Source organism: Primulina eburnea, chromosome 1 (assembly GCF_022965805.1).
Source record: "Primulina eburnea isolate SZY01 chromosome 1, ASM2296580v1, whole genome shotgun sequence".
Lineage (NCBI taxonomy): Eukaryota > Viridiplantae > Streptophyta > Magnoliopsida > Lamiales > Gesneriaceae > Primulina > Primulina eburnea.
The window spans coordinates 2,029,333-2,048,266 of record NC_133101.1 but is presented as its reverse complement, the minus strand read 5'-3'; the positions used below and the strand labels follow the sequence as shown (position 1 = coordinate 2,048,266).

Here is an 18,934-nt window from a genome sequence, read left to right as displayed (position 1 = left end):
TTGGAAGTAGTATTACTCCAAAGATAGTATCAAGTAAATCCCATTCGAAATTATCGAAGTTAGTTGTTATAGTAATGTCTTTAATCTAAATGAGTAAATTAACTTTGGAACTGTATGATATTATTTTCCAACAATAATTATTACCACATACTTGTGAAAGGAAAGTACAAAGTGTATATATTTCGATATAAGATATAGGTACAAACTTCATGATATCATATCTTTTTATGAAATCTAGATATATTGGGAGTTCGTGTTATACATGTTATGTTTAATTCTGTTATTCAAACTTTTGTATTTGAATATTTATGCAGAAATAGAGTGCATTGTTTATTTTACACTTTGTTTAATTGAGGTTAAAGTTTTGATTTCACTTTGATAAAAGACCCATTGAAAATTGACATGAATAGATCATCTTGACTGTGATTTTTATGTCACATGTTCATGATTGATATATGTCATTTGATTGTATTGATATACGTGACATATATGGTTTAGTTGTGGTAGATACAACAAATACTACATTGATCCTATGTCGATATAATTAACGAATAAGATTGTTTAAGAAATCATATAGTTATGATAATAAAAGTTCTGATCTCACTAAGTTTAACACATTTATAAAATTACATATATAACCAAGTGAGATATGTTTGGAATTTGAAGGGTCGTGACTATAATTATAAAAGTTTAAATGTCATAAACTGATGTGGTCTAATCTAGAATAAGAATGGACTTAAGTATTTAATTGTAATGATATTATTGTGTTAATATCATCAATGATATCTCTGATTTGTTGAAAGGCTAAATTAAAAATAATCAATATTGTTTAATTATAGAACATATTATAATCGCAATGCAAAAACATGGATTCGGATAAGCTTCCGCAATCCTACGTATCATGTTTGTTATCTTGAGAACTGAATAGAATTTGGAGATTTTTACATCGAAATCTTTCGACCAAATTGATTTTTTTTCTTCATATATATATTTTTGTTTAAGATAATACAACTGGATGTGGTTATATCTTCGTTTAATTCAAGACTATGACATGGGTAGTTGTTTGAGTAGTTGAAAACATACCGAGCTCTTCTTGGGCACTTTTCAAAAGATAAGCAATGATACAAGTATAACAATGATGAGTGATGTCGAGTATGATTAATTGATGGGTTCTTGTGCATATGATTAGGGATTCTTTTGATCCGGCTCTATGAAAGATACCAAAACTCTTAATCATTCGATGGCTATTTAAAACTTGATATATTGTCATATTTATGGAAAAGGATGCTATCAAATTTATATCATATTTGAATTTTTTTACATTTTGACGAATGCAATCCAATTATTGTGACTATACTGACTATAACATTGATCGAGTAAGCATGTGTTGTTTTAAATATTTTTAATGTTCGTTTCTGTAATTTGGCCTGATTGTCATTTATGTCTTCTAATTTGTCAAATTTTAATTTTTAGTTTGATTGACAATATTAGTTCTTTTTTCGGTCGAAGTATTGGTGTAATGTCACTCATTTATGATATAGTACTGTGTCGTATCAATAGTACATATGAAAACGAGCTTAAATTGTAAAAATATACCGAATTAGCAAACAAAATTAGACTGAAATTTAACTAGTTAAATGACCAAAATCAGGTCAATTTCCATGTCTTTCTATCTCAAATATAAAAATTGTGTTTTCTTTTTCTTATATCTCAAATATAGCAAGTACAATGCGAACATCTTGTATAAAATAGAAAGTATTGAATAACCTCAAACGATTTATTTTTTATTCAGATGTTCACGAAAACAAATCGTGTAAAAAAAATACTATGAATGAATATCCAAGTATAACATAGAATCATCCATACTGATACGGATTGATACATGCAATACTAATTTTGCAAAATTGACTGCAAAAATTTCTTATGTTATTTGCATGCCAAATGTTATTTGTAAAATTATGATTTAACTGCATAAAGTTTTTTTTTAAAAAAACCATGAAATGTTTTTTTTAAAAAAAAAATTATTTACAAGATATCGTGATAGCTTTTTAGGGCCCCGATGGCAAGAACAGTAATGTCTGAATCGGGTAATATCAAGTGGCCCAAAAGTCTGACGAAAAAGATCCATTTTCATGGCGTTGGCCCACCGCATTACATAAAATCCCCCACCGGATCTTCCCTATTCCAGAAATCATTCAATCGCTGCAAAATCCAACGATCTTCGCATGAATCTTCATTTTCTGCATTCATAATCTCTGTCGTGGACCCATTTTCCTTGGATTTGATCGGGAAGATATGAGGGATGATGACGCGTTGCCAATTTCAACGCCCACATCTTCATCGATTGTATCGTCATCGTCCTCGGGGATTCCGAAGCAGGACCATCCGCCGAGTTCCGTCGGCGTTTTCGGCCGCGGACGGTACAAGTTTTGGGCTCTCGCAGCAATTATATTGCTAGCATTATGGTCAATGGTCACCGGGACCGTCTCTCTTCGGTGGTCCGCTGGGAATCTCAATCATGTTGCCGATGACTACCATTTCCCTTCCACTGATGATCTCGATGTCCTTGTATTGTCGATTTTCCCGTTTTATATGTTTGTAGATGCCTTAGTTGCGATTGAGGGTTTAAGTTAAGTGTGGTTTTTTATTTGTTCCTGTGTTTTAGGATTTGGAGGAGAGGGAGAAAATGGTGAAGCGCATGTGGGATGAGTACACCAACAGTCAACGGATCAGATTGCCTGGATTTTGGCAAGAGGCCTTCGTGGCCGCTTACGAGGATTTGACTAGCGAGGTGCCTGAAGTTCGACATGCTGCCGTTTCGGAGATCGCTAGGATGTCCGCGCTCTACATCAAGCTTGACCCTCCTCCTCTAGAATCTTCTATATCTTTGGTCAGTTAATCTGCTTAGCTTGGTTTTAATTTACTTTGGGTCTTTTTGTAATGGCTGATTTAAATATGGCTAGCTAGCTTCAAATCAAATACGGTAGTGATTGCGGAATGCAGGGTATGCATTTATTGAACTTGATTATGGAGTGAGTGAAATTTTATCAATACCACCTACTTATTCAGGCTCCTTAGCAGCATCCTAAGGTTCAATATTGATATGCCTGATTGTGGGGGAAGAGCGAGGTTCTAGGGGCTTTATTACTGCGTGCAAACTGGTTGTTTTTCATCAATTAATTTCTCATGAGCTTGATGTTACCTCGAAGAACCATTGGTTTGTCTATGAATCTTTGACTGCGTGTTGTTGAGAAAACCTTGTGAGTTGGTGAGTGTTTTTAAGGAAATTGATTGCCTTCATAAGACCAAGAACTCCCCGTGGGCTAATGAGTAAGTTCCAAATATTGGTTTTTAACATCCGTGGCTAGCCTAACCTTGAAGGACACAACCATGTCATCTCCGGTGTCTCCAACTTTTTTAAAACTGGCTTTAACTGTGTCTAGTTTGGTATGGCTCAAAATCTGGAACATAAGACACAAGCTCCATACCATTGTATCGTATCCATCCTCGTGTCTACTTTACCAGCTCAGCATATAAGGTGCAACTTAAGCTTTTGTCTTTCGGTCTTTATGTGGGGAAAAGAATAAAAACGAGCACATGAGGCGGGAACTTCATCTTTTGCCATATGAGGCTCTTAATATCTGTATATAATGATGGAATATTTTTTCCTTTCTCCCAATGTTATCCAGAGTTAACATGGTAACTGTTAATCTGATTGTGTTCTCCGTAGTGCTTAGTAGTAAACCTTAAATTATGCTCTAGTGGTGTGCCAAATGACTTGGTACCTAACCAGGAAATTTGGGCTGTCAGAATGAAATTACCTTCTGCCGCCTCAAATGTCCAAAATCTGGCCACGTAGCCAGATCGACAATTGACTTGTACCGTCAATGCTAGCAGAATCCTTCTGCTGACATCAGCAGAGCTTCACCTAAGACCTCAGATTCAGAAACAAGGTAATGGTGTATTTCCTTTGGTTCAGAAAAATGGCTACTTTGGACCTAATCGTTTCTATACCCAAAAGATACTTCTAACTCTGTGTTAGAAGCCTGTCATTTCCATTATTGTGTCATCTACATAGACAAAAAGTACCGCAGTTTGACAATCCCGCTGCTTGACGTACAAGGAATGATAATGACCTGGCAACTTACCTTCATCTCTTTAATGGCATTGAAAACTACAAATCCACCACACTACTACCATTTGAGGAAACCAACCAGACCACGATATCACTAAGAGATAATCTTTATTTCATAATGCTCGATGGTGAGTTTTGATTGTTGCTCAAGGTCAGAGCACTCTTCACCACATGAATATATGCGAACTATTTTAAAAGTTGCTTACTATGACGTGGAGTTTCTTTTATAACTTGTCGAAATATTATCCTATAAAATATCGTTTCATTACTGGAGCAGTTTATAATACCTATGGAAAGAACAGGTGGTAAAATGAGATTAAAATAAATCGTTAGATACGTTGCTTCGATACATACTTTATGTTCATACTCCTTACATAGAACATTTTCTCTTTACATTTTCAGAAATTGCGAAATTTGAATCGAAAGGAAGCTGAGTACACATCTGCATAACGTAAATCGTGACTTGGAAAACATGGAAGATCAGAGCCTGATGGTTGTTTCTTTGCATATACAATCAGCCTTGTTCAACAGTCTGTTACATACCTAATTTGAGGAAATATGGTTCTTAGTTCTCATTATTTTTTAACACAGATAGTTTTTCTTTTAGTTAGGCATCGTTTTGTGTTTTTTTTTCTTTTGATCATTTTGTGATCAACATATTACTATATGGTTTAAGAGTAAACCACCCATCATTCTTTTGATTTATGTAAAAGTTTTGTTACCATTTCTTTTGCTCCGGTCCGGAGATTATACCATCATAATTATTATTATAGTTGCGGTAACGACTGTTCTGCTCATCGCAGTTGAGTTTTAGCCTGCGGAATGAGTGTAATCTATAGATAAACACCATCCCATACTGTCATTCTTGAGGAATGAATGGAAAATTTGAAGGAAATTAGAGATCGTGGGCATGGTATAGTGTTTATGTGTGTGTGTGGGTGGGGGTGTTATTTATTTAATTTAATTACTAAGATTGTGTTGGTCTAGTGATTTTAATGAATTTTTGAAAATCTTTCTGTGGTCCCATTATTAGATACAAATACAATTGCATTTACAGTGACTATGTTTCCCTGGATTCCCCCTTTTGTACCGACGCAACTTCACTATGGAACTGAATCTAGTGTTGTATGTCAGATCAAAATATAACTCTAATGATTTATGAAAATGATTTGTTTGAAATAGAACTCAGCAGATTTCTTCTTGATGGAGACATAAGCATCATCTACTGTTTGAACAGTAATACATAAATTTAAATATGGTAGGACCAAGTACAAAATAGAAATGACAAAATTAATATTATTTAAAATAAACAAATTTAGAAATTTTCCGAACATCCTCTATGAATCAATAGATTAATACATTACTACCATACGCAAAAGATTCATTTTGTTGTTTATTTTTTAAAATTTGATTTTTAAGATGATATTGAAAATTTATTACATGTATATGTTCGATTTATATACATATATATACAATGAAGATGTATGATTTCTTATCTACACTATCCACACAAGTAGGATTTGAACTCAATTATTTGATTTTCACTCTATCTGCAAGTGATTATTTTCTTTTACTTTAAATGACACTTTAACAATATATTAAGTTATAATATTTTCATTAGTTTGCATCATGTTTCAAAATTTGATGTGTTGTAACATAAAATATAGTGGAGTGTAATTTCGATACATATAGTGGAGTGTAATTTTCACTCAATATTTTGATAAATATACCCTACCATTAGTTTTCGTAGTATACATTTTGTTGATAGTTTTTTTCATATATATTATTATTGTGAGTAAATGTATGTTTCACAAATAAGTTATTATTTAAAAAAATTACTTAAAAATTAATAATTGAATTGATTAGTGGAATCCTTGCCGAAAAATTTAGAAAAACCAATGTGCTAAAACGTGATAGGTGAGTGACACCCGCTGTATAGGGCATAGACACCTATGCAGTAGCTTAGGAGTCTATGCAGATTTTGTTTTTAAGGTTAAATGTTAATTTTTTTTGTACATCAGAATATTTATCCAACATTTTCTCTGTATCAGATTCAAATTCAAAATCTTACAAAATAGAGAAGTGCTGATGTGATAGACATATACATATACACATACTAACCCGCCTAGGCGGCGACCTATTAATGTCAGTCCAAACGAGTCATCATTTCAAAAATCGAGGCGGTAGATGACTGTCGGATATTATTTCGGTATCAGAACGAGGTCATAAATTCAATTCTATATTATTTACAAAGAAAGTGATCAACATGACCAATATAGTAGCAATAAATTAAAAAATAATAATAAAAGTAATATTCTATTAATATTTTTTGGAGTGTAAATAAATTTTTTTATATGATATAAAGTAATAGAATATTTGTAACATTTAAAATAAATTAATAATTATGTCTTAAGATGAAATAAAAAATAATAACATTTTTTACAGAAAAACGATAATATTTAGTTTTATTTTTATGCTCGAAAAATGCTTCCAACCAAGGACGGCAAAATGAAAATGTCACAACCCATATGTTTCCTCCACATGTAGTCCCAATTCGAGCCCACCAACCTGTAAATTGTAGTGATTCTGTTCATGCGCAGCTGTTGCCTTTCGCAACTTCGTACATCTCCAACACATTAATTCCATAATTATAATTTCAGAAAGGTTGTTTTTTTTTTTTATCATTTCGATCATCTATACATGAATTTACGCCAAAACTAAAATTCTCAAAATAAAAAGAATGATATAGAAAAATATAAACATTTCAGCCGAAGGGTCTTTCAAAACAAAATTAGCATCATATAAAATGTTTCCCTTGCATATAATTTATACCATCACATCATGTGTGCTCCATTTACGTAATCCTATAATCATATATTAAATTTGTAGAAACATTTTTTTTTCCGAAATTACATAACAAATTTAGATATAGCATAGAAGAGGGTATTACGCTCTTATTATCAATATACATGCAAAAACGTTGCATGTGAAATTACTAAACTCTATTCATCTATTTCATAACAAAAATTTATGTGAAATGATTTCAGGGGTCGTATTTTGTGAGGCAAATATCTTATTTGAGTCATCAATGAAAAATATTATTTTTTTATGTTAAGAGTATTACTTTTTTGTATGAGTATCGGTAGACTTGATCCGTCTCACAGATAAAAATTCGTGAGATCGTCTTACAAAAAACTTACTCATATTTATTTGTTGAGACAAATTGATTTGGATCGTAATATCGACGTCACAATCCACCTATTTTATGTGACGAAACGAGCTTAGCCTAGCAATTTTTAACAACTATAATTATTAAGAGTCCAAATTTGTGCTATATGAAATGGTACGTCGAAAATTAAAAGAAAAGGTGAAAAAGCCAAGAAAGTATTTCCCCTTTGGAGGTGTCTATCGGTCTATATAAACGCATGTCACCTTCCTTCTACATTTGCACAGCAACAATGGCGAAACGATTCAAGCTCAGGATCTGCAGAGCAATCGCTACCACTTTGCAATCCTGCCGTTCGAAAGACCCTTTCAATCTCCCGCAAGATCCTGTCCCTTCATTCTGCCGCCTCTCCCAGGTCAACGCCAAACGCCCAAACTGCCGCCACAGCCCCTCCGGCGGTTGTTTATCTGAAAATACGAAAGCTTTGGACAAAGAGATTACGGTGGCGAGTTGTCCGAAGCAATTCAAGTGGGAGAAGGAAGATAAATGCAACGTGGTTGCTAACGTCTGCCTAGAATCCAAACCTCGCCGGAAAATGTACAACTCATCCACCTCCCACGGCGACTCTGAAGACGACGACTTTACGTTTGCGAATCCTCCTCCGCTGCGGAAACCCGCGGCGGAGAAGAAGAAAAGACGCGCGAAGAGGAACAAGCGGAACGTCACTAGAAGGGTTCGCAAGAGCACCTCTTCAGGTGATAGTGGGTGGTTTAGCTGCGAATGCTGCCGAGGAGGAGGCGGCGGATACGAGGAGACAGAAACTCTCTTCTCCTCTTCCTTAACTCTGTCCACCGACTCTTCCTCAGAATTCAATCCTCATTTCCCATTAAATCCCATCCGAAAGACCCAAAACTCGACAGAAAATTCCCCTGAATACAAAAGGAAACTCTCCAAAGCTACGAAACGTCCGGTTTTAAACCCGGCGTCAGAGGATGAAATTCCGGCGAGGCTGTCGATGTTCATGAAACTGACACCATGCATCGTCGACGGCAAAATCAAGGAAAGCTTCGCGATCTTGAAGAAGTCCAAGAATCCGTACGAGGATTTCAAGAATTCAATGATAGACATGATTGTGGAGAAGCAGATGTTCGAACACCAAGATTTGGAGCAGCTGCTGCAGTGTTTCCTGTCGCTGAATTCCCGACATTACCACGGAATCATCATTCAAGCTTTTTATGAAATCTGGGATGCCATTTTTTCCGCAGAAGGTTAAAAAATTTTCTCCGGTAGTAGTCTCCGGCGCGTTTAATTCCAGATTCGGGTCCCTTTAATTAACCATCGGAAGAATAATTTTTAGATGTTCATCATATTTTTCTTTTATCCATCTATCTGTACGTATCTTGTTTCAGTATTTATTATTATATACTAAGTTATCATATGTTATTCACAATATTAATTCACCCATTTGAAATAAAATCGATCTCTTTGGCATATATTTTCAACAATTATATATTGAAATAAAATCTATATATCTTTGGCATATATTTTCAACAATTATATATTGAATCATAATATAATTTTATTACAAAGTTTAAATTTAAATAACCAACAAGAGAAGTAGCTCAAAATAAATACATCATGAGATACTTTATGCAATTAAATATAAATATTTAGTGTTTACAACTTATTTGAAAAAATTAATTATAAAATTTTCATTTACAAAATTTGAAAATTTGTAAAACAAAATGTCATAATAATATTTTAAGCATTTATATACACTTCTAAATTAGTTTTCATGCCCGTATAGTACTTATAAAATATCAATTTTTGATATACTATTATATATAAAAGTATAAATAATATAGATATATTTATTTGTTATATCCATATTTATGCATCATATACAATGAATGCCTAAATCGTTAAAGCGATTTGCAGACTCGAGATTATTCATATTTGTGCAATATCACATCGGATTTTGCTTTTATTCAAAATTATTTGATTTGATTTCGCACTCGTCCATACATTTCCATGCATGTTGCTCAAATTAACAAAACAATGGTGTTACTTTAGAATATGATGTTTGATAGAAAAAACGCAATTTCCATCAAATAACTCAGTTTCTTTGCAATTTTGATTATTTATATTATCAAAGAATAATTTATTATTCTCTTTTTTTAAAAAAATATTTTTCATAGAAAAGTTTTGATGTCACGTTGTTGTACACGCATACTGTATAAATAATATGTCACGCTAAAAATAGATGTATAATTTTACTCGATTTATCTATAACAATTTCTAAGAATTGAAATAAAATTATATTGCCTTTTCTTGAATAAAACTAAAGTAAAATGAGAAATAATTAATTTTAAAATATATAAATACAATTTTTTTTTAAAAAAAATGTGCATGAGAAATAAATAATTGAAAATTTCAAGGGAAGTTATTAACCAAACTCATTCAGAAAGTACATATGAAATTTGTTTTCTTTTTACAAACTGGATTTTGGTGTACGTTTCTTGGGATTGTATTGTGCTGTAAATCGATGGGTACGTTTGCTAGAAATGGCAAAGATTTACCCCATCCTCACGCTATCAGAGATTCTCTTACCATTTCATTAATATCCACACTATTTACCCGATCACTCAATATTTGGGATTATTTACATTTCTACAATTTTTTATTTTTATTTTTGAGATATGGGATTTTTATTCAAGATAAAATGCCAATTGAATTTCATTTGAATTTTTTAAAAATTTTTTTATGGGGTTTTGATTCAATTTTTTCATCGTTATCATTATACAATAGACATGTAGAATAATTGATTTTAAGTAATATTAAATGGTTTTAACATTTGGTACGTTTTGGAGAAGAATAATTTATATGGAGAAAAGGCCAAAAGTCGGGAAAAGGCTACACCGATTGGATTTTAATTGACATGATAGAGCAATACTTGGCTGATCCTGAGTGGAACGTGTCGATATATGGCATCGATTTTAATTGGGATTTTTTTTTTAAAAAAAGAAGAATTTTCATTTTTTAATTCGACGTGTATTTCATAAATTTTTAGATATATCAAGTTAGTCAAATAAATCGAACTGGACAAGTTACGTATGATATACTTGCACGAAAAATCATTGGGTATTGGCCAAAGAATTTCTGACCATCAGAAAACGCTAACTAATCTACTAACGTGAGCACTCTCTTGGAACGGAAAATTTCTTTTTATTGAAAACTATATTGTTGTGTTTTGATACCTTCAGGGAGGCTCGGGCCATGGGTGTTTTGGGCCAATCCGACAAATAGTCGGACAAATGAATGCTCAAGACATCTTCTTTCCAGGTTATCAGAAGTCCGAGCTTTGAACAAGTTCTCGGGTGATGACTTTTTACCCGAATTACCTCGATAATAGCACCTCACTCGAGTACATAAGTATGTGGTGCCTTATCTTGGCAATCGTTTATGACAAAATTAAATGGATTTGCCAAGACGAAAGGGACAGTTTGACGTGTCAGAAAAGCAGGATATGTGCAACATCTTGCCATAATTAGTAAATGAATACTGAAAACAAGGTCATCATTGACTTTCTTTCTATAAATACCAGGCTTGTTTAAACTTAAAGAATTCATTGACTGACATATATCTTGCCCCCATCATTTATCCTCTATAATATACATCACTTATACATCATTCTCTTTGCTACATTAGTTCTTTTCGTTCACCTGCTGACTTTAGCATTGGAGTGGCCACGTCGGACATCCCTCTAGCGCTCATTCACGTGGTTACCTTCGTGTTCGTAGGTCAGCACCAGCTTTTATCAGGAGAAAAATCTCTGGTTTGGACACATATTATTTTCATAACCCAACTTGGTGAAATTGCACACGCATCTTGCACCCATTTTTACCCGATCTCATCACGTTTAAATTTATTGAAATGACTATTTTGAAAAGTGAATTTGAAATTAAAGAAAAAAAAGTGCTTATGCTCAAATCAATCATTCTAATTTTGAACAAAATAGATACAATAGCATGATGAAATCTTTTTCCATCATGTGTGTGATTATTTTTATCATAATATATTTAGAAATTTTTTATTTAAATATGTGGCGTTTATTTTCATGTTCGTTTTTTTTTAGCTCCAACTCTTATCGTCGTATCCAATGCCAACGGAAGACGCTAGACATAGTGTACGGAAAAAATGGCTTCGAAAAAGAATAAAATTTGATTGGAAAAACTGAACATCAAAGTAACATGTCTATGAAAAATTATATATTTTAGGTCAATGTAACTTTAAATTTTTTTATTGTCAAGTTATCGATCAATTCACAACTTTAAATGAGAGTGACAATTTTTTCTCACGGATTCGGTGCCCCACGAAGAAAACCCGAAATGAGGTGGGTTGAGACAAGTATGAGATGTTGTCATCATCCTCGAATCCTCGCCGATAATAGTAATCATAATTATTTTATGAATAATAATAATAAAAATAATTAACAATAAGAAAAAATTTTATTGGCCAATTTAATGGGGATATGAAAGGGGTGGGAACGGAGACAGGGACGAGGATGATGATTTAATCTTCGCGGTGTTTGGGATGCGTATATAATAATGCAGGGGCTGAGATAAGGATGAAGAAACCCGTCCTATTGCTCATGAACATTTCTTATGTGTCATATATCATTATTATGGCAATGAGGTGCATTTGTCATTCCTCACAACTTTACCCACTAATTTTTTTTTAAATTTTAGTTTTTTTTTTCACCGAAATCATGACATGATATCATATAATAAGAAATGTTAGCCGTTTTACCGACATTTTCCTGTGTTACATCAATTTTCTGATGAAAAATGACTGAAATCGACAAAAGTGCATATTAGTAAATAAATTAAGACAATAAATTGATCGAAAAAAAAAACACAAGTTAGGACCCGTGGCGGATCTCGATTTTTTGTCTTTTGTAAACTGTCCCCAAAATCGGAATTCTCAATCCGCAAGACAAAAAGAAATGAATATATCTCACAGTATGTCTGATTGATCACTGAATAGTTTGTTGAGACAGAGGAGACAAGGTAGTAAGTGATCCATATGTCTACCTTTGATACAGTGGGGGTTGTTAAAAGTTAAATTTAAATGCATGGATTGGCATGCAATAAAAATGTACGTACGTAGTAAAATCTTTTAGCATGAGCATGGCATGACTGCCTCGAGCTAACTAACTCCTGCATTCCTTTTTTTTTTTGTACTAAACAATATCAACAAGTAGTAAATGAGCTCACCACCCTTAAAAGATATTGAGGTAAACATAGCTATAACCATGAAAACGATCTACACTTGGTGTTCGACTATTGTACGATTTAAAATCTTAATTAAAAATGCATCTTTCATCTAACTGTAATTTTTAGTCGAGCAACACGCGTTCGATCATACAAATTGTAAGCAACTCCTGCTTGCCGGTTATTAGATAATTTGGATATATCTAACTCCATTGGGATAATTTGAAATTTTAATGTGCTTCGGTAAATTTATTTGATGACATAAAGAGAAACAATATATAATATCGATAATTATAAACCATATATGATAAATGCACATTGTATTAAACATGTTGCTCACTGCTATTATCAAATATAACTTTTGGTTAAACGACAAGCGTTCGATAAAAAAAAATATATCTTAATGCATAAAATTGATAATAATGAAAATTCGATTCTACCAAACCACGATATGTACACGAGTGAAGTATGATAATATACCCTGCCTTGCGGGTTCAGGCTGACCCGATGCTGGATGATTTCTTGGGCCTTTCTATTTTAAGACCAATGATGTAAGCCATCACGCGAGAGGCTAGTTGCCCAAATGAATCGATATGATTTAAAAACATTTGATTTATATTTGAAATTATTGAATTTAAATCGAACTCATCAACTTTAATATTTTATTAATATGATATAATTTTATTAAAAAAATAAAAATATTTCCAACATTTATAATATTTATTTTCGAACAATAATTCAAATAATTCATAACAAATATTTTGAGCTCAAGGTCTAATCCGAGCAAAAAAATTAAATATCCTAATTTTGATTTACGATCGATCTCGAATATATCTAATCAGAGCTTATTCAGTTAATTGGCACCCCAACTACATCTCCAGATTCTTCAAGAAAAAAGCTATTACGACAAGTAATCAACAAATGGAAAAGCCAACAATCATAGGCTAAAGCCGACACTTGAAGATAAACTGAATTTCGAGACGACTTAGGGTGGTGAATGGTAAAAGAAGATTTTCCCTGCAACTAGCACTGATTTTTTTCTCCCTTGATCTTTTCTCTTCTCTGCTACTAGTTTTGTATCTAACAAGAATAATTTCATCACTCTGTCCAAATTACACAACTATACTTGAATGATACGACACAATGTTTATCAAAGTGGAAACATATCAATTCAAAATACCAAGAATTCAGACTCTTCCCAAGTATATTGCAACTTTCCGGGTAGATGGGGGTAAATATTTCCCAAAAAGAAGCATAAATTTCAAAATGCATACGGAAACGAAACAACTTTATAGTATTGATAAGCTTAACAAGCTTCGTTATACCATATAACAGATCACAGAAATTTGTTCCCATTTGCCAATCTCAGTTTTATTAGTCCATGTAAAATCACAGGATCAAATTTAAATTCATTGAGAAGAAAGGTCTTACAGACTTTTCTACGCGAAGTCCCAATTATCAATAAGGAAACAACACGAGGCATTGAAAAAGTTGAAACCTCAATTTTTGGATAACTATTCAAAATGTGTAAGCACCTAAAAAACAGTCGGCAGGCACTCAAAATACCAAAGATACGTAAAAACATGCACAAAGCACAGAAACTACTGAACATCAAGTATGTTTCTGCTGTTCCAAGCCTCTTCCAATTCAACATAAAATACAACTTGAGTTCCAAATATATTCTCCAGTATTGAGCTAGAATCATCAGCCTTGTTTCGTGCTTGCGGCCGAAGGCTTAGAAAATGTCATGCAACAACACTCTTCAATTATTCCTAAGACACGACTCACGTACTGCTGGTCTTTTCTGTCTCATCAGAATGAACCCCCTTGTCTAGCTCACCAACACCGGTTTTCTCAGTGTCACCAATGACCAACCCAAGATCTACTGTGAGCTTTCCCCATGCCTTCAACATATTAGGGGGGTACCGCTTATTTATTATCTGGATCATATCTTTTACCTCTTCTGTATGCCCGTTCTTCACCAACCCTTCTGCCAAATACTTCAGGGTATTAAAATCTGGTATCTTGTACACCTTCGCACTCTTCTTAAACACCTTATATCCCATCACGTAACGCTCGTGCTTGCACAAATTAAATATCAAAGTCCTAAAAGTGGCCATATTTGGATGACACCCTTTCTCCTTGAGGTCATCATACACCTTCTTGGCTTCATCCATCATCCCATTTCTAAGATAGCAAGTAATCAAATAGTTATAACTAACTGTATCAGGTTTTATCCCAGCTTCACTCATTTCCTCAATAAAACCCTTAACAGCATCGGGATCCCCATCTTGAATATGCATCAGCCTCACGTTGTAAGACCCCACATCAGGCAAGCATCGTTTTTTCGTCACCATAACATCCCAAAAGTTTTCCGCCTCGTCGCCTTTCCCTTGCTTGTACAGTGCTTGCAAGATTGGAGAAAATGTTGCAGCATTAATCTCAATCCCCTTCTCCTCCATCTCATTTAGCTTACTCATTGCCCTCTCAGGGGAACCCATCTCGCAGTAGGACTTAATCAGTATCCCATACGAAAATTTATCCGGTAAAAATCCAAACTTTGAAGGGAACTCATCAAAATATCCAGGCACGCGATCAAAGAGCTTGGAATGGAGGCAGGCTTTGAGGAGTGCGTTGAATGATATGGCAGATCGAGGGCTTCCTAAATCGGTCATTTGCTGGTAGGTTTTGAAAGCATTTTCAAACATTCCGGCAATGCCATAGGAGCGAATGAGGGAAGAGAGGAACGGCTCTTGGGTGATTTGAGGGAGGGATTTGTGGGATTCGAGAAAGGTTTCGATGTCGGATAAACGGTGGGATTTGGAAAGACGGCGGACGGTGGATTCTTGGGCGTAGCGGGCGGAGACGGGGTTGTCGTAGGAAATGTTAGCGGCGGCAGTGAAAGAGGAGTAGATTTTGAGGGCTTGATCAGGGTCGTATGTTTTTTTTAGTCTGTTTTTGACAGAGGAAACAGTGAGCGGTTTGGCGGCGGAATCCGTGGCGGTGGTGAGGCGGCGGACAAGGCGGAGGGTAAAAGACCGGGACATTTTAGGGTTTGAGAGCGGATAATTTGAGCTGGGTTTATGGGTTGTGGAGGAAACAGAGGGCTGACTGTCGAACAACCTTTTGTTGAAATTATTTAAAAATTGTTCAATTTAAATTTTATAACAAATAAGAATGAAGAGATGTGTTGACGAGATGGTATGAATAAATAATGAGTGAGTCTTATGTGAGACTGTTTCACGGATCATAATCTGTGAGACGGGTCAACCTACCCATATTCACAATAAAAAGTAATACTCTTAGCATAAAAAGTGATATTTTTTTATGGGTGACCCAAATAAGAGATCCGTCTCACAAATAATACTCGTGAGACCGTCTCACACAAGTTTTTGCCATAAATAATATAGTAATTATTTTAAAATTTTAAGAGATATTTAATATTATAAAATAAATAACAGGCGCTTTTCCCTTGCTTGAAGTGCATGTATTTGTACTTTATTTTCAGCAATACGTACTTTATTGTAAAAAAAATGTTAACATTTTATATCTAAAAATTATAGCTACATATCTAATTTGATTCGGTTGATATATAAAATTTGTATATTTATGTTATAATTCAATGATTTATACCTATATTTATTGTTTTGTTTTTTCTGTCTTATATATGGAATAATAATATATTCAATTAAAAGAATTTAGGGTCGGAACAAATAATTTATGCTATAATTTCAACAATTTGTACCATGTGAAGTCAAGAAGCTCCAACTAAGTTCTGTGAGATAAAGATTGAAAGATCCCCTCGTTTCAACATGTGAAGGATATTTTATGAAAGGTTATTTTTCCGGCGGCGGCCAATACATGGATCACATAGGCGGCTAAAGTCGTTACGCATTTGAACCACCCTTTTTGGGGGCCTCCTCCCATCGGGTGAATTTATGTGAAATCGAGCTTGTATTTTGATTTCCTAGCACAATTTGTTTCGTTATTCTTCATTAGTTTCTGAATTTCTTGAGCTTACAGGAAGCGAAGATCAAATCGAGGGAAAGAAAAAAGAAGCAGCGATGAATTGGGTTCAACGTAAAATCTACCTTTACAATGTCACGTTCGGACTCTACATGCTTGATTGGTGGGAGCGTTTACTCTTCAGTATCCTTCATTCACTCTCATTATCTTTCTCGAAGCATGATTCAAGGGATGGGATTTTTTTTATGCCTATTTGTTCTCAAAATTCAACAATTCAATCCCAAAATTACCTCGTAGCACCCCTATCTCCCTGAAACTCGCCACTTTGTCCTAATTCTCGGATCTACTCCTGAGTAAATATTATGAACATGTTATCATGTGTTTAGAAATTAGAATGATTTATTTGTCACCTAATAGGATTACGATTTATGAGTTAACTTCCATTTAAATTCTGGAGGTTACAAAAGATGAATTGGAATCTTGGATGATGGATAACTGCATGTGCCAAAAATTAGATTTTTTTTAAAAAAGATTGCATGAAACATTTAAGATGCTTTTTTATTCGAGGGGAGAGATTATCAGTGCTTGTTGCACTGAGTCCACTCCCAAGTACCCTGGCGCAGTCCAGATTTAACGATTCTAAACACGAGTTCTTGTAGTTGGGAACCTTAATGTGAGCAGATGCAGTGGTGCTTGTGTTAATGTGGTTCGTTTGCCTAAACGGGGCTCATCATATATCAGAGATTTACAGAAGGTATGGAGTTTTTCTTATATTTTCAGTTTAGAGTTGCATCGAGGTTGGGAAATAACCATCGAATTTCCGACTCATTTATCTAATTTTTAACATCCTAACACTTAGTTAAGATCAGCTGTATGGTGAGAAGTTGCTTGAAGCAGACAAATAGAATGATACAGCAACATTGACACACAGACTTGTGGTTTTACTATTGAATAAGCATCAAACTTTTTCCATCTCCTTTGTTGCGGATCAGTCGACACTCGAATGATTCGGTTGAAGTCATTTGTATTGTGTATCTGTTGTCTGTGTTATTATCTGCCTGATAGAACGGAGAACAAAGTTTCCATGAGTTATGGCTAGCAATCATTTGTAAAGATAGGCGAACCGAGGATAATCCTGAGGGGGACTGGTTGGGTTTAGAGGGACAAATAAATGGGGGATGAAACTAGTGTTTCTGAAAATTTTGATTCCAATTTTGTTTTTTGGTTGATGCCCCCCTGTTGTGTTGGCCATCGTTAGTAAAATAGTCACTACATGGAATTCAGTTAATTAGTTACATACGTGACACTTGATGCTCGCTTTTATTTTTAATTTACGGCTTATTTTACAGTTTATCCTCAAATCTCCATCATATCATTGCATATTTGCATTCTTTATGCCTGTTGTTTTTTGCCCATTAAAAAGTTCCTTTTACGTTTGTTGTCAACAAGGTAAAGCACACAATCTTATCTTATAAACAAAGGTCGGATGTAGAAATTTTTAATGGAAACAATAATTAAGTTGTGGTGTACAAATATATCGATTTAAACAAAAACTGAAAAGGGGAGTTCAAAACCTCAAATTTCAAATAAATTATAGTTAAAATTTATTTTGTCATTAGGTTTCTTATTGGTTTATCCTCTTAATCACACGTCAAATTTAGGTCCATTGTAGTTTGTGTTATTCAACTCTTGCCAAGTATATACACCCTTCTAATGATTTAGGTCCATTGTAGTTTGTGTTATTCAACTCTTGCCAAGTATATACACCCTTCTAATGATGTGTGGAAACTTTTTCATGCAGCTATCGTGATACATTACCAGTCGCAGGAGCCTCAAATCTGATCATAATTTGAACATGAAGTGTGGGATTGATCCATCTTTTCCTTTTCTTTCTTTGATATGTAAGTTAACCGAAGTTCTTGACATTATATGCTCCAATAATATTTTTGTGGTATAAATATAGATTTCTTGATTTTTGTTTTTTTTCCCAGACTGGATTTAGATCTTCCGAAAAATGTCTGACATGAATATTATATCTTCAGTCATATTTACATTATAACACCCAAAATTTCAACTTCCCCCCAGATTTTTGAGTACGAAGAAATAAGTATCAGATTCTGGAGAACTGTATTCAAGAATATGAGCTAAGAACATAAAACCAAAAAAAAAAGGACTTGGTTTTGATTGTATTGATCTGGAGTGACCTGTTTTTCCTGTAATCGTTGCTCGATTTTTTCAACCCCCAGATTTTTTCTCTTTGAGATGAAATTAGCCTCCGAAGTGTCGATAAAATAGCTTTGTTAACATCCAAGATTTCTATTTTGAAAATCTCGAAACGCAAGGGCCATAAGCATTGTATCCCAAAAGCCTCGGGATGCCAGGATTTTGCTTATT

At 34.0% G+C, this 18,934-nt stretch overlaps 4 protein-coding genes across 5 annotated transcripts; 3 read left to right on the top strand and 1 right to left on the bottom strand.

Annotated features, from left to right (window-relative positions):
• The first annotated feature begins 2,141 nt into the window (after positions 1–2,141).
• Positions 2,142–4,866, top strand: LOC140805513 (uncharacterized). Its single transcript, XM_073161796.1, has 3 exons — positions 2,142–2,568; positions 2,666–2,890; positions 4,538–4,866. Exons 1-3 carry the CDS (start codon positions 2,296–2,298, stop codon positions 4,583–4,585), a joined length of 546 nt encoding a protein of 181 aa, XP_073017897.1. The 5' UTR covers positions 2,142–2,295; the 3' UTR covers positions 4,586–4,866.
• Positions 4,867–7,545: 2,679 nt separating this feature from the next.
• Positions 7,546–8,775, top strand: LOC140810206 (transcription repressor OFP7-like). Its single transcript, XM_073168080.1, has one exon. The coding sequence runs from the start codon at positions 7,561–7,563 to the stop codon at positions 8,572–8,574; it is 1,014 nt and encodes a 337-aa protein (XP_073024181.1). The 5' UTR covers positions 7,546–7,560; the 3' UTR covers positions 8,575–8,775.
• Positions 8,776–14,056: 5,281 nt separating this feature from the next.
• LOC140805455 (small ribosomal subunit protein mL103 (rPPR7)) lies at positions 14,057–15,694 on the bottom strand. The gene has a single exon (XM_073161743.1). It carries the CDS (start codon positions 15,619–15,621, stop codon positions 14,359–14,361), a length of 1,263 nt encoding a protein of 420 aa, XP_073017844.1. The 5' UTR covers positions 15,622–15,694; the 3' UTR covers positions 14,057–14,358.
• Positions 15,695–16,322: 628 nt separating this feature from the next.
• LOC140810197 (uncharacterized) lies at positions 16,323–18,585 on the top strand. Of its 2 annotated transcripts, none has more exons than XM_073168069.1 (4): positions 16,323–16,409; positions 16,598–16,723; positions 17,222–17,294; positions 18,342–18,585. In XM_073168069.1, the coding sequence occupies exons 1-4, from the start codon at positions 16,403–16,405 to the stop codon at positions 18,391–18,393; spliced, it is 258 nt and encodes an 85-aa protein (XP_073024170.1). In that variant the 5' UTR covers positions 16,323–16,402; the 3' UTR covers positions 18,394–18,585. The 2 variants fall into 2 exon arrangements, with proteins under 2 accessions (XP_073024170.1, XP_073024175.1); XM_073168074.1 differs by lacking the exon at positions 18,342–18,585 and adding an exon at positions 17,410–18,275 and having other exon boundaries at positions 16,365–16,504.
• The last annotated feature ends 349 nt before the right edge of the window (positions 18,586–18,934 follow it).